Source organism: Haliaeetus leucocephalus, unplaced genomic scaffold (assembly GCF_000737465.1).
Source record: "Haliaeetus leucocephalus isolate CR32 unplaced genomic scaffold, Haliaeetus_leucocephalus-4.0 Scaffold51, whole genome shotgun sequence".
In the NCBI taxonomy this organism is placed as follows: domain Eukaryota; kingdom Metazoa; phylum Chordata; class Aves; order Accipitriformes; family Accipitridae; genus Haliaeetus; species Haliaeetus leucocephalus.
The window spans coordinates 2481288-2496574 of NW_010972487.1; the positions used below are offsets into that span (position 1 = coordinate 2481288).

Sequence of the window (15287 nt, forward strand, 5' to 3'; positions counted from 1 at the left end):
CCCCCCAATATTTTTTGTCATTTGATCTTTTTTTAAATCTTCATTTAGCTTTAGTCAGGGCCCCTTGAAGGATGCACCAAACCTGATCTGTACCCCACATGCAGCCTGGTATAGTGAACAAGCCTCAATTGAGATGCGGGAGGAAGCAGCACGAGAGATCCGAAGGGCGATCACAGGTACTAACTCACCTTATTAGCTCCTTCAGTGTGTATTTCTTTCTAACAAACCTTTTCATTCTTCAGTCTTGAAAGATGCTGGAAAGAGCCAACCTTAGGTTTTGTTTACTACTTCTAATATTTGGGACATAGAAACAAGCAAATACCCGCTAAGTCTATTCTCAGAACTAGAACAGATCATTTTGGAGGTTCATTGCAATTACAGAGAAGGCAGGCACTGCAAAATAAGTACTTTTTCCATATAACAGAAATGTACTTATATGTGAAAAATCCACTGCTCTTTTTTTGCTTGTAAATATTACCCATTTGATGGGTTTGACTGCAAGTCATCCAGATATTGCTGGTATTTTTCATATGTTTTCCTAGGTGCGCCCTTATACTTGTCATGAGCAGTTCTGTTTCCTTCAATTTTTTCTCTTTGGCTCCTTTGTATTTTCCAAAGTTCATCCAGATTTGTCCTAGAGGACAGTCTGGAGTTTCAGTGTCTTTAAGGCTGTAATGCTTGGAGATAAAACACCTAGAGCTTCATGCTGTTCCTAGTAATGCTCATATTTCAACAACACATTCTCTACCTCAAAACAAAGTTTTCAGTATTTTGTTGGGAGGATACTGCATTTTAGATGTTCCTGTCTTTAAAGCATTGCTAAAGAAGTCTGGCATTTTAAAGAGGAAAGTCTCTTTGTTATATAACTACCATGTAATTGTAAACTGTTCACATAAGAGAAAACAGTTATGTCTTGAACATGCTCTGCTAATAAATAAAATGAGGAGAGTGAGCCATTTGGCATTGGTTTGAATCCCTTGTAGCCTAAAATAAAAGGAAGGATTTTCATACTGGAAAATGATTCATTAAGCACTAATGTTCTCTCTTTAGTAGGACTTTGCTGTTTCCCCCTTGGCAATATAGACTGAATGCTCTGCAGACATGAAGGGCCATCTGTGTCACCTTGAGAGTAGTTCAGTGCCAACACATTGCTCTGCTATACAAAAAGCACTAGCAGTAGCCTTTCCTGTATCTTGTGCCTAGAGAGGCTGGGCAATTTAGTTTCATTTATGGCCTGTGCAGAAAGAAGACTCTCCTCTGGATGGTGATTAAAGGCAGCTCTTAAACTCCTGATCTGAATTGCCTTTTACGGTACCATTTCTCTGTGTTTTAGAGGTAACCTAAAGAATCTGACCATCCCTTTGCTGGAATTAGTCCTTGTGTTTATACTCCAGAAGAACTCTAATACTACATTAATTAAGTTGTATAACTATTGCGAGCCCCCAAATAGCTCTGGGAGAGATTGCACAAACCAGCATACAATACCTGCCTAGGGGAATGATTGATGGGCAAATAAGCATTAATAGGCTATGGTCTGAAAACTGAATTAGAGTCAGCTATACGGAGCTAATTTTATGTTAAATATTGTGCAATAGCCCAAACATATGTGCCTAGGAAGACAGACCTATATTTTCTTAAAGTGTGTGATTGCGCTATCGGCGATCTGTATCATTGATTTGTATTGAAGCTGTCAGCACTTCAGTGTTTGCACATGGTTTGTAGTAAGATCAAACTGCAGCCAACGTTAGGGAGGTGAGAATGACATTGAATTGCAGTGAAACAAATGTAGGAAAGGTACAGGAAGTGTGGGATAAAGCTGGATATATGAAAGCCATAGGGGAACACAGAGGAGAGAGTGTGTAGAGAGAGAAAGTAATTGGAAAAAGGTGTACGATGAAGGAATGCAAGCTATGACCACCATCTGATGATAAAGATGTTAGATGGTTCTGCTGTTACCAGAAAGTCAGTGATGTTCTGATGTATAAAATAAAAATAATAAGCAGAGATTAAATATCTTTAAATATGTTTTTGAACATCGAAACATGCAAAATACTAAATAAGGAGGACTACTGAAAACAGTAGTGGAAGAAACGGGAAGGCAAGCATGGCAAGTGAAAAGGTTGTTACAAGTTTTAAACAAGTAAATACTGTTTTGTAAGGGGAGACTAGTAGAACATGCCTACAGAAGTTAGCAAAATGAAGAATGAGAGGGACAAGGAGGAAGACATGACTGCAGTTTAAAAATACTTGAGAAGGATAAACATCAGAAGAAGAAGGAAGATACTGTTTAAATTTATGGACGATTTTGGCAGGAGTTTAGGTGGTTGTATATTTCAGCTAAATTTAGATGATTTCTAATCAGGAGAATGGTAGGAATTCACCCACAATGGGGCATTTACCTTATCTTGTCCAATATTGAACTAAGAAACCCTTTCGGCTTGTGTATAGGAGACGCAGGAAGTTTTAATGACATAAGCTCAAGTCATGGAGTAACAAGTATTTGATGGCATCCACTAGACAAAAAGCAATTCTGTGAAAAGTCTTTTTTACAGCCCCATTGTGGCCAGGCTGATGGATAGAAAGAAGCAGGCAAAGAGTAGTGAAGTCCTTAATCAAATTTCCAGTAGGAAGTTGGAGACAAAAAGCCTGAATTCTTTAATGATGGAGCATGGTCGGTTTTTGAAAGCGTTTCTGGAGTACTGTTGCCAACAGTAGCAGTGGTAGACTCAAACTTGCCTCTTTCTACCTCTGTGTGTGCAAATGCACAGTAAGATTAAACTATAGAAAAGATACATTAAAACAGATGTCAGAAAAGAACAAAGGCTCCCATTGAAATAGGTGGAAATGTTCCTGTTGCCATGAAGAAAATGTGTGTTGTATCTGTTCATGTCATGTTTTGCAGGGCTGGAGGTAGTTCTGCAGAAAGACAGTCAGAGGCTTGTCCAGTATGTGCTGAATCAGGTTGACAGATTTTCCAGTATCTGTGTCTTAAAACTTCAGTTATACTTCAGAGGTTAAGCAAAAGTTTTGAAGAAATGAAGAAGGGAGTTTTCTGGTGTATTTTAATTTTTTTTGTAGGAATGAAAGAGATGGCTGAGGATTAATACATTATAGTAAATAAAGTTGAAGAGCAGTTGAGATAAAGAGGGGGAAGATCAGGAGGACAGGAAGAAAGTGTCGGTCGCATTCAGGTTTATGGCAAAATTCCATTCAGAATCCTACATTCTTCAGTAAGTGTTTTTATTGCTGTTAGACGTGGAGAGAAAAGGAGGAAGGTGAAGTTAAAGACAGAGAGCAGGAGGCTACATTACTGAATTTGAGTGGCAGCCATGCTGTATATTCAAGTTTTAGCTTCTTGGAAGGCATGACTCCTGTTGATTATGGTTTTATTGAGACCCTGTATACAAATGACGAGAGAGACAGAGAAGTTAAAATTATGCAGAACATTTTAACCATTATTAACTAGGTCCCAGATGAAAGGAGAACAGCAAGGATCAAAAATAACCTCTTAGTGTGACTTTATGTATTGATATAAGTATGCAAATATTTATAACTATTTTTAACATAGATACATTAAGAACATAAGGAACACAATTTTTCTGTTTTTTTATTTTCTCTCCCTTGCTTCATCCTAGGTCGTATTCCAGACAGTCTGAAAAACTGTGTTAACAAAGATCACTTGACTGCAGCTACACATTGGGCCAGCATGGATCCCGGAGTTGTTCATCCAGAGCTTAATGGTGCTGCATACAGGTAAGTGTGCTGCAGGTGTAAAAGAAGTACTTCCTTAATTCAGAGGTATGTATTCCAGAATAAATAGAAGACCTTCCTCTTAATAAAAGAAGTGGTTTTGGATTAGGCCCCAGCTATATTGTTTTCATAATTGTTGCATTCAGGAGAATGATCTTCTTTTGCTAGTTGAAGTCGGTCATGCAGTGCATAAGTACGTTTCCTTTTCTTATCTTTTTTGTGTGATTAGTAATACCTGAACAATATACAGTGTTTTGTATATTCCAGTAAAACACTTCTGGTCATCTCCAGTGAGTGCAGTGGAAGTTTATGTTCCTTTTTCTGAAGGTAATGATACAGCAGTGGCTTACAGAAAGACTTTTCAATAATAAGCTATTGTTTTGCAGTTTTGTGACCTCCAGACGTACGAGAGAACAAATAACTCAGTAGTGAATACAGTGGAATAGCCCGTGATGATTATGAAAATATGTTTAAAATAGTGTTTTCTAAATTACACATTTAATTTTTAAGCAAAAGCATTTGAGGGGCTTGATCTAGGTATTCTCAATCAACTGTGAAAGCAGCTCTTAATAATTAATAGAAAGGGGCAATTTTTTTATGTCTAATATGTACGTTCCTTAGCTACTTTGATTGCTTGAGAGTCTTTTTCTGTCCCTTTATCCCTAGCAGCTATTCTAGCAGCAGACTTTTCCTAGTAGCCAGCTTCACACAATTTTTATTTATGAAAAACGTCTGCAATTTTTTATCTTCCAGTATGGTATTTACTCATAAATAGGATGAAAGTGGCCGAGAAAGCTACAGACAGCTGCTTCACTCAGTGCCTTGAGGGAAGGGACAATGCAGTACTGTCATTATTTTTTTTTATACCTCTTTGTCCTAATTTTTCCACTGTCCTCCTTCATACATTTTTCTTATCTTTGTCCTACTTTAGGACGGGTGCCCCATACTTTTAATAGATAACAGGATTTTTTTGTGTGTGTGTTACCCCATATGAGAACCCAGCTGTGCACTGCTGAGAAGTGAAGCAAAGCTCTTGTGTCCCAATGACTTTCAACAGTCTCATCAGCAAGTGATGGAGAGATGACAGGGGAGAGCACCACCCCCCCCTTTGCCATAATCTCCTTATATCAGTAGCCATAAGTGCACCAAAGGAAAAGAATAACTTTGATTTGATCAACACGCATATATCTCGCATCACGTCAAGATGTTTATTTTTGGAAAAAGTACCCGTAGCCCTAAATATCTGAAGAACGGTGGTTTTATTTGCTTAAATGAAAAGTTGAAGCACATGTGTTCTCCTCCACAGAGCATGTGGTTTCATTGACTTCAGTTTGGAGTACCAAGGGTATAGCTGAATGCAGTTGAGGCTTAGAGGCAGGTGTTGCTGAACTGGGGGTAATAACTCCAACCCTGTCATGGCAGTTAGGAACAGGGTGGCGTGCCCAAATAAAATGCAGTTGTTTGTTCTCATTTTGGGGGTCACAAGTTGAGCAGAAGCAGGCTTCACAGCTAGAAATGGATTTTAACTTAGGAATGTTTTGGGAGTTAATGATTTACAAGGTAAAGACCATATGTATTCAATTTAAGCAGGATAAACACAGAACTGAATGCCTTTTTTAGACATTGTTTCAATCAGTTTTTTCAATAAAGAAGCCTCATTTTGGGAATTTTGAGGGAGAAGTTAAGGGTCATACAAAAAATATTGAAAGCTTCTTTTTGGAGGGGTGATAGAATAGTGTTTGAGTGTGGGTAAAGGTAGTTACTATTTTGTGCAGTATAAAATATGCGGAACTTCAAGCTCAGGCTTTATGAAGGAATTGGTTTCAGTAGCAGTGTTTGCTGATGCTTAATTCCTAACTGGATTAAGTATAAAATTTGAATTGATTGTTTGAAGCAAATTTTTCTGTCATTTCTTTGCAGTCCAAGAATACGTTCAACTAACCGAGTTCTGGAGTCTTTCACAGGCAGTAGGATGTTTCAGATATGCTAATAACTGTATCGTAGTCATGTAATTGCATTAAAAGATAAGAACTGGGATAATAATTTCTATGTTAAAAACTGCAAATAGCTCTAAAACTAACTAAAGTTTGAAGTTTAGTGAACTAAAACTAACGAGGCTATTTTATTCTGGATGTATCACTTACTTGTACAGGACAGAACTCTTAAATTATCAGATATTATCACAAGCAAAGAAGATTGAGCATTCATCAGCAGAATATAATCTAGGTCTTCTGAATATCATCGTATTCTGTGGAATACAAAACCATTTACTATGTGAAATGCAAGATGCCCTATCAACACAAAAGGTCAAGCGAACAGGACCTATCCCAGGAGTAAAGATTAATGATATTCCTGAGAAGGAACTATTTGTAGTAGTCTCAGTGAAGCAGCATAATATACCCTGGGTTTGGGTATATACTACTGAGCTGCCTGTTAAATAAACCCCTGCCATTTCCTCTGTCACAGAACACGCAGGTTATAGGCAAAGTGAAATTTGACAGCCAGTAAACAGTGATTGTGCAATTTATAGACATGTTGACATATCTCTCTGCCTTCTAACAGGTACTGAAGAGGTACTTGGATGAGAATAGTTACAAGTTGGTAATTCAGGAGTTAGTTCATGTTGAGGTATTTCACTGGTAATTTTCAGACTCTGTAATGTAACATAACAGCATGCACTTACATTTTTAAGCTCTTTTGGGACAGACTCAGTTTCTTGAACAGAGCTTAACATACTGAGTTCAAGGTGCTTCTGTAGTTTAAAAAATACAGGAGATTAACATAGAAATCAAAGTTGCCTTTCGGTTGTAATTAGGAGTGCTACTGTATTTTTCTTTATAAGTTAAGATTATGTGGGTGAAGGGGAAGGAAAAGTATGAAGTAGCAGAGGAGGTGTAACTGTTCTCTCGCTTCTGCTTTCACAAAAATTTTAATGCAGTGGACATTTTACCTGGAAAACGTTTCAACTTATGGCTGCCAGAGGAGGAAGATTGGGAGCAACTTTATGAAGTGCTGGAGGGAACGTATTTGCTGGTTAAGAATAGAAAAGCATAGCAGCGTAAGGGAAGTTTATGTAGCATAGAAATGCCCATGTGCAGAGGCTGTTGAGTTTATGTGCCCTCCTTTCAGAGATACAATTTGAACAACACTGATGATTCAATTAAAAAGGGACAAAAATTATGAAAACAGAATGGCAAAATAGGATTAGGAGTTGTCAAGCAAACTACAGTTTCTGCAGAGGGCTATGTTATCTGTCTTTTGGCTACTGCCACTGTGTAGCTTTAGGATGAGAAAAACAATTGTAAGGCTTTTGGATGTTACTAAAAGTCTGTAGGAAGCCTGTATCTGAGGAGAGCTGCTGGCAGGTAGAATCCCAATTATTATAACTTGGTGTCCAAGGGGAATATTTTTATATACAGAAAGAATATTTGAAGTTGAAGAATTACAGATGTGTAGTTTGAATGGCTTAATGTGCTCATAAGGTAACTGTTGATGCTTCTGATTCAGCACCTTCCATTTTCACAAGGGAAGGCTCTGACTTTTCTTCCTGAGGGAAGCGCAGTTACAGAATTTGCTCTCTCCTTAATTTCTCCCAGCTCCGGTGTGTTGATGCTCGGGGAATATGTTGTTAGAAAGTAAAGATTGAGTTGGAAACGGTTGCTGTGTTGGGCTTTTAGATGGAAGGTTTTGTCATTTCATGTGGTTTCTTTACGAAGCACCTAGAGTAACAGATAAGCTATTTCAAAATTAAATTTGAATAAATAAAACAATAGCCAGTCTGACAGTTTTCATAGGAATTGAAGCAAATTTGATTAGCAAGATTCAAATTAAGGTACTGAAACAAGCAACTAATTCCGTTAGAAACTGCAAATTAATTCTAAGGAGCCTCTGGAGAGGAATTAGCATAGGGGAAGCCCTGTAAAGATGTGTACAATTGGGAACAAAGTTCTCTGGCCTACAGGTGGTATGATCTTTCACATACTGGTTATCCATCCCAGATGACAGTCAGTGTTATGATCTGTAGGAGGCTTTCCCAGGATGACCAGGCCAGCATATGGTGTCTTTGTTGTTCCTGTGCCATGTCAGATAGCCACGCTGAGCCCCTCTGGCACAGTGTTGGCAAAAAACAGTTCCCGTGATATTTCTGTGGTGGAAGAAAAAACAAGTAAATGTGCTTTCATCCAGCTTTTTTCCTCCTCTGAGTTTTGCATAAGTTCTACACTAATTTTCTATCAGTTTGAGGGAACTTAGGATGAGCAGCACAAACACGCATTACTTTAGAGAAGATGGTACTGAAATGGGGTGAAATTCTCTGATGCATTCAGTGTTAAACTGATGAGAAGAAAATCAACAGCAGAGTAATGTGATAATTGAAAAAAGCTTGACAAGACTGCAAGTGCCTTTTCTCCCATTTAGTTCTAAGTAAATACTAGGGTAGCAAATACCACAGTGAGTAAGTGGTAGGTTTGTGTGTTTAGGCTTTTAAATGGATGACGGTCTCGCTAGGATGCTTGGGTGAGCAGAATATAGCAAGAGAGAGCAAGGGATGAGTGTGCAGCTCTATGATGGGGAGGGGAGGCAAGGCAAAGGGCCATTGTTAAGTGGCTAGCACGAGATCACTTGCAAATGGGTATTGAGGTATTTGGCTAAAAAGAAAACATTTCTGTTAAGAGTGTTGATGTGTAGCTGTTGTTTATATACAGCACTGTGAAATACCAGTGTTCATCAATTACATCTGAACTTTGGGATTGAAACAGTAGATTTGCAAGATATTTTTTTTAGCCTGATAATACCAGAGCCGTCATAAAATCAAGCTGAATCAGAGGATGACATTTTTGTTGAATTCATAAAATATTTAGGCCTCGGTGTTCATCCAGGTAGAGTAAGAAATCTTTAGAACTGTCCATAGTTTCGTGTTTGCATCTCTCTCTCTTGCAGTCTGCCTGAAGCACTTGTCCTCTGTATAACTAGTATTGGTTCTCTTTCAGGCAAGTATAGCGGCAACTTTGATGCTGAAAAAGTTACTCGGGTGCAATAGGTTTGAATTTGTCATCTTAAGAGTGTGTGGGTATGATTGGTCTTTTGGGGAGCTATCAGAAAGCTACGACTGCAAGATTAGTTTAAAGAAATATTTTTCCAAACCACAACAATGAAATTTTAAAATTTCTGCACGAGAAAAAAAATTTCTGAAGGTCAACTTGAGGAAGAGTCATAGAGAACAGATAGGTGTTGCACGGAATTACTTCTTTTTGAGGTATACTTTGAGAGGAGCAAGACTTCCAGGTTGTTTCCTTTGCTATGCTGTCACTCATGCTATTAAATCTGAAATCTGAAGAAGCAATCTAGCAAACCTTTTTTTCTCATTTGGGTAAGATACAGCATATTTTGCTTTCTTTAAGCAGCATCTGCATATGGTATCTCATCTGGAGCTTAACCAACTGTCTTTCTCACTGGTCTGAAAACAAAAGAAGCATCTCTGTAGCTCTGGAAGGAGGCAAGGTGGGCTTTCTGGTCAGTCATCTCTTGGTTTTAATGTATGTTCTCGTTTTCTTCTCTCAGCAGGTATCCCCCAGGCGTTGTAAGTGTGGCTTCCACTGGCATACCTGCAGCAGTAGAAGGAATAGTCCCCAACCCTATGTCTTTATCACACGGCCTCCCTGCTGTAGCCCACCCGCCCCATGCTCCTTCTCCTGGCCAAACTGTCAAACCAGAAGCTGATAGAGACCACCCAAGCGACCAATTGTAGCCTACAAGAACAGCATTCCCAACATCGGAGATTTCAACTTCAGCGTGTGGAAAACAAAACAAAACAAAACCCTGGATTTTGATTAAAGGCAAAACCATGAACTTACAGGAGGAGACGATTATTGGTTTAGAAACTGGTCCAATATACAGTATAAAAGGAAAAGGTGGGAGACAAAAAGAAGATTTGGAAACATTTTTTCCTCCGTATAAATTGTAGTTTGTCCCTGTCCAGTGGACTGATTCACTGTTTCTGTGTCCTATGGGTTCTTTGTTAAGCAAGAGAAGTTAGTAGTTAATTATATCATGAATGTACTTGTCTGTGTACAGTTTTTAGAACATTAAAAAGGGTTTGTTTGCTTAGCTGTCAACAAGGAAAAACATAAGGGAGGCATTCAACAAACCAATTTTGAGATTAAAAATCCTTTCTTTTATATTTTAAAACATGCCCAAAAATGAGGCAGTTGGCAAACTTCTCAGGACAATGAATTTTTCCCATTTTTCTTTCTACGCCACACAGTGCATTGTTTTTTCTACCTGCTTGTCTTATTTTTTAGAATAATTTAGTAAACAAAAGAAAAACAGTTTCTCCTAATTTTGGCATGAATTCCCTTATTTCAAAATGAAGACAACCTTGCAAAGAGATTTTGAGGAAAAACAAAATAAGGTTTTGTATAAACGAGCATTGTGCTTTTTGTCACCAGTTAAAGTATATATTATTGGTGGTATGCGAAAAAGGCACTAGACTACTGAAAAGTAGCAGCATTTCATTGCCTACATTGATTCCTTCCTGGTAATGTGGTAGGCTAGCAATATTTTTGGTTAAAATCATGTTTGTGACTGTAACCATTTGTATGAATTATTTTAAAGAAATAAAAATCCCAGACAAATATCATATGTGTAAAAAATTTTTATTTCTAGTAACTGTTTATTCAACTTTTATTAGGTTTCTTAGCTGTAATTTTTAAACAGATGCTGTCAAGTATTTCATTTCTAGCTTTACTTTGCTCTCTGTTGTTTGTAATACTGTCTTGGAAGCTTGAAAAATAAAAAAAAAAAAATTCTTTCCATACCATTTTTCCCTTTACATTTCGTAAATGTTGATCTTTTTTCCTGTGTTTCTAATGGAGTTTGAAATTAAGATGGATTTTGATTTGTACACCGGCATCATCAGCTACAATATGGTAACAGCATTTATGCCACCACTGTGGGCAGAGCAGAGGAGGTACAACAGCAACACAACAATAATAATAATAATAATAATAAACGTCTTTTGCCGAAGTCCAACATGAGAAGTGTCCATTGTTTTATTTGCTTTTGTGATGATGGAAGCGTGCAGCAGGATGTAGTTGTATTTGCTATGTTGAAGGAGTTTGTTTCTTTGAGCACAGGCAGAAGTGTTTTCAAGGCAGGTTGGATTTCAGCTGGAAGCTGGTTTGGCCTTTCCTGTGCTTCTGGATAAGATGTCCTTCATCCCTACGCAGTTCACAAAAGCAAGACAAAAGTGTAGCTGCTGCAAGAAGGAAATCCAGGATGGGCAAAAGGGAACCTGAACATAAACCTCCTCGGTGGTCTCTTGTCTATTTGTTGGCTATTAATCTGAACTAGTAACTGTGCACCTAAGGTTAGTGAGCTATTTTTATGGGATCTATGAAAAGTTACTGTCCCTCATTTCCCGCAAGTCTACAAACTGGCTTCCACTTCTGTTAGGAAAATGTTAGGAGGCTGCAAATCAGGAAAGACTGAAACTTGCAGGTCTGTACCCAAGGAGCCCTGTGTAAAGTGTAATTTTGTCTCCATGGAAGAGCAGAAGGTTTTTGCCTTGGAACATTTAGAGCCAAACCATCATCCATTACAATTTATTTGATGGTAAAACCATTCCTTTTCCCTCCATGAAACATAACAGAAAAGAGCCCTAAAGCTGCAGGTTATCCCAGCAAAGACACTTCTAGCAGCTTTGTGGCCAAAAACCTGGAAAAAACAAATGCAGTCTCCTGCAGTTGAAGTAGCATTTCATATTTCATTGATAATTCATGTTTTAAGATGCTTCTTTGTCAGGCTGAAGATGCTTCTTTAACATATGTAAAACAAACATTTAACATCTGGCTGCAGAGAATCACTGACAGTCTCATTTGCAACCAGATTTCCTGAGGAAAACCAAGAGGGTGGAGGTTTTTTTTCGTTCTCTTGCATCAGTTTGGATGTGGCTTATGTAAGTAAGCTTTGTTACCAGTGAATCAATAAATTGATGAACTAGAAATGAAGGCACCGTTATTTATTGCGCGCAGTTCTCAGGCTCAGTTCTGAAGCTTGCTGTCCAGCTGCGTATTTTTGAGCCATCATCTGTGCTTGCTCAGGCACAACCTTCTTCAGGATTTGAGCCTGAAATACTGCACTAATGGGTGTGATAGGGCATTGCCCCTGTGGTAGTAACGTGTTCAATATTTTTTATGCTAATGCTTGAAATATATCTTTCAGTCTGACTGGCGGAGAGTCATCCAGTTTCCCGCTTTTGTTGGAGCAGAAAGGAAAAGCCATCCAGGCAATGACAAGACTGATGGGTACTGGCTTCTGGGTTATGGTCTGAAAAGCTGAATTAAAAAAATTAAAGGCTCGGAGTAAATGACTAATTAGAAAAGTGTACCATAATAAACAAAGGCTGTTATGCCAGACTAACCTTATATCTTTTACAACTGCTTTTGTTGGATAGTGGAAATGTGATTAGATTTCCTTTGTCTGGTAAAGGATGTGCTAAATAAAGTTCAGACAGAAGAAGATGCGCTTAGTGGGAAAATATGAATTGGGGAGGCGATGGCAGCAGAGGGCCACAGATGACCTGAGGCAGTGTTGAAAGGTGAAAGAGGAGGTAATCAAAGTGCCTGCCTCAAACAGGATTTTTTTTTTTTTTTTTTGGTGGTATTTGAATTAAGGATCTTGGCCAAGAAGGAGGCCAACCACTGAAACTGCTGCTAGCTGAGAGATTGTACGTATCACCAGTGTGCAGGAGGCTCTGGAGCCTGCACAAGAATTTGATGGTATCAAAAAAGCGGAGAGATACCAGTTGTGCAAATGCGAAGTCAAGTTGTTGCAAGTCGAAAAGTTGTTAGAAAAAGGAGCCGTAAGCGATTTCCCATGGTAGGACTGATTGATTGCCACTGTGGGGCAGCTGTGGAAAGGAGCAGTGTGATGGCAGATGCATCTGGCACTTTTGGTAGGGGTGAGAGTGGATCAGAGGTGCTACGCAGGACCTGGAGCATTCGATGTCTAGTTTTGGTCATGTATTTTCAAAAGGGTGAGCTCGAGCTGAAGTCATAGCAAAGACTGGCTCTCAAAATGACTGAAGGTGTGGAGGGCTTATGTGAGAGGAAATCAGAGTAACTTGGCTTTTTCAGCTTAAAGTGAAGGCTGAGTTGGGGACATGACTATAAATAGTAAATGAAATGCTGAGGAGGAAGGAGAAATGTTAAAAGAAACGCTGGTATGTGAACAGACAAGCATAAATGGGGGTTAGGAAAAGACCTCTTGTCAGCAGGGAGGTCCTGGGACAGGTTTCCAGTTGGGGTGACTGGGAGTCAGTCCTGAAGGCCCGGCAGCTTGGGTTGGATTTTTTGTTTTGTTTTTGTGTTTGGGATTTTGTTGGGGTTTTTTTAATAACTTTGTTTTTACCATCCAAAATATGAGAACATTGTTTAAAGGTCATACAAGGTTGCGACCAAACCAACAACTAGAGGCCTTTTCCATTCAGGGTAAAACACTTCAGCTTCCTTTATAACAAGCCTCCAGGCTTTTTCCTTTAGTATGTTTTTTTGAGAAAATGCCTTATTATTTTCTTGTCCAGCCTTCCACCTCAAATGATTAAGGCTGACTTTCCAAATGACTGTGACTGCTGTAGTCTGGCCGTTACCAGTTTACTCCTTGCCTCAGACCAAAGGGTTTTCTTCTCCTCTCGTTTAATCTCAGTGGATGCTTCAATAACGTCCCTTGTTCTGCTTGAAGAAGGCAGTGCTGCCAGTATTTCCTTTATTCAGTTCACACCAACCTTTCTACCTTTTGTAAAATGGAAAAAAAAAAAAAAGGTGGGGGAGAGGGAGAAAGAAAAAAAAAAGTCATTGGTTTTAAGGACAGAGAGTAATATTAGATCATTTTGTCTGACCACTTAGTAAAGCCATTAAATGTGATATGCTTCTTCATTAAACCTGTTACTATGTTTTGACTAAAGTAAATCTTTCTGAAAGATTTCTAGTCTTTATATTAAAATGTCAAGTGATGGGGTTTTTGCTATTTCCTTTGATAGTTTGTTTAAATGGGGGATAACCGTCACTACAATTTTTAAACTGCTTTATTTAATTTGGCTTTCCCTCTCTAAATTCCAGTTATTGTTTCATGTTGAACATGAGGTCATGTGGGCTGACTTGAATTTAGTGAGCATGTCACATTTTAGCCAATTTGCCTTTGTACTGAGGTCAATGACACATCTTCCAGGAAGACTGAACTGTGTTATTCATCTGTTTTCTTTTCCAGTTTCTTTCATTATACTGTATATCCTTTCCTTTGTGGCTCTTTTTGAATGACATAGTCCAATATGGTTATCTTCTGCAGATGAAACTATGGGATTTCGGGTCTCTGACTTTCAGCTATTGTCTTCTTGCTTCCATTGACTTTCCAATTTCCTTGGTAAGCTGTTTTCCTGCAGTGGCAAGAGCTTGAAAAACTTGATTAATACTCGTCTCAGTCTTCAAATTGCATTTGCCTAGGTAGAGCTGAGCGCCTCATTAGTAGCAAAAGCTCCATGTTGCGTAGATGCTCAATGCAGCGGTCCCGCTCTCGTAGTCCGAGTGCTCGCTTTCATCCCCCCGTCTGCACCCATTTTGTGTCTGCCTCTTGCAGAACGGACCTTATCTGGCTCTCGTACCTCTTATCAGGCTGCTTGTCCCTCAGCATCTGCCTCCTGTCCTTCTTCCTTCTTTCCTTCTAGCATTCGGGGGACCTGGAAAGTTACTTTTAAAACTTCTCTCTTTTTTAGAAAAAATGTCCTTTGGTCAGTTCTAGTTTTCATCTGTGAGTTCCAACTCGACACAGACCAGTTGTTTTTCAGCTCTCTCCTTGGCTGACCTCCATGCACACTACCTCACTAAACCCATATCCAATATTCTATTTTTTTACATCTACTTTTGGGCTTGGGATTGCCCAGTTGGTCTTTTTTTCATGCAGTTCCTCCTCTGGAGTTTCTTTCCTACATTTTCTGTAACTACAGAAACAGTTACGGCTCTTCAGATCTAGTCTCAGCACTTCTCTTTGCCTTTACATTTCTGCTCAGAGCCATAACAGTGTTTTCTTGAAGGAACATCGTTTGTTTGGGGGGGGGGGGGGCGCTGTGTTGAGGCCGCCATAAACAGACTAAAGTATGTCCTTGGGATGATTAGGGGCATTGGAGACATTTCCAAGACGATGTAGATCATTGTCTGAGCATGCCAATCCATTGAAGACATTTGTTACTTGCACAGTCTTTAACTACATATCTATCCCCTTTCTTTCATGTGCTGCCTAAAAAGGACAAGTGGTTGCCGGTTGGAAGCGTTGACGATCCGCTCAAGAAATAAAGTAAGGAAGCTTAAAAAAAATATTTAAGTCCTTGAATATGTTTTGAGTTGCAAAGATTTAAAGCAATAAAGGAGCAAAATTATTAGCTTAAATTGCCACAAGAACTTTTTTTACGTTATCAAGCTTGAGATACTAGAAGTAGACAATTACGTGTCAATGTGGCAGTGCTGTTTCTTCGTCTGCTGTGAAAGCAG

The 15287-nt window shown here is 38.9% G+C and overlaps 1 protein-coding gene across 4 annotated transcripts in view; it reads left to right on the forward strand.

Moving 5' to 3' along the window:
- Window positions 1–10567, forward strand: part of CTBP1 (C-terminal binding protein 1) — a 244089-nt gene extending 233522 nt beyond the window's left edge. For 3 of the 4 annotated variants that reach the window (XM_010577566.1, XM_010577591.1, XM_010577581.1), the window contains 3 exons: window positions 49–176; window positions 3636–3753; window positions 9310–10567. In XM_010577566.1, coding sequence (XP_010575868.1) covers window positions 49–176; window positions 3636–3753; window positions 9310–9496 — 433 coding nt within the window. In that variant the 3' untranslated portion in view covers window positions 9497–10567. The remainder of the gene's footprint in view (window positions 1–48; window positions 177–3635; window positions 3754–9309) is intronic. The other variant, XM_010577573.1, reaches the window with a different exon arrangement.
- The last annotated feature ends 4720 nt before the right edge of the window (window positions 10568–15287 follow it).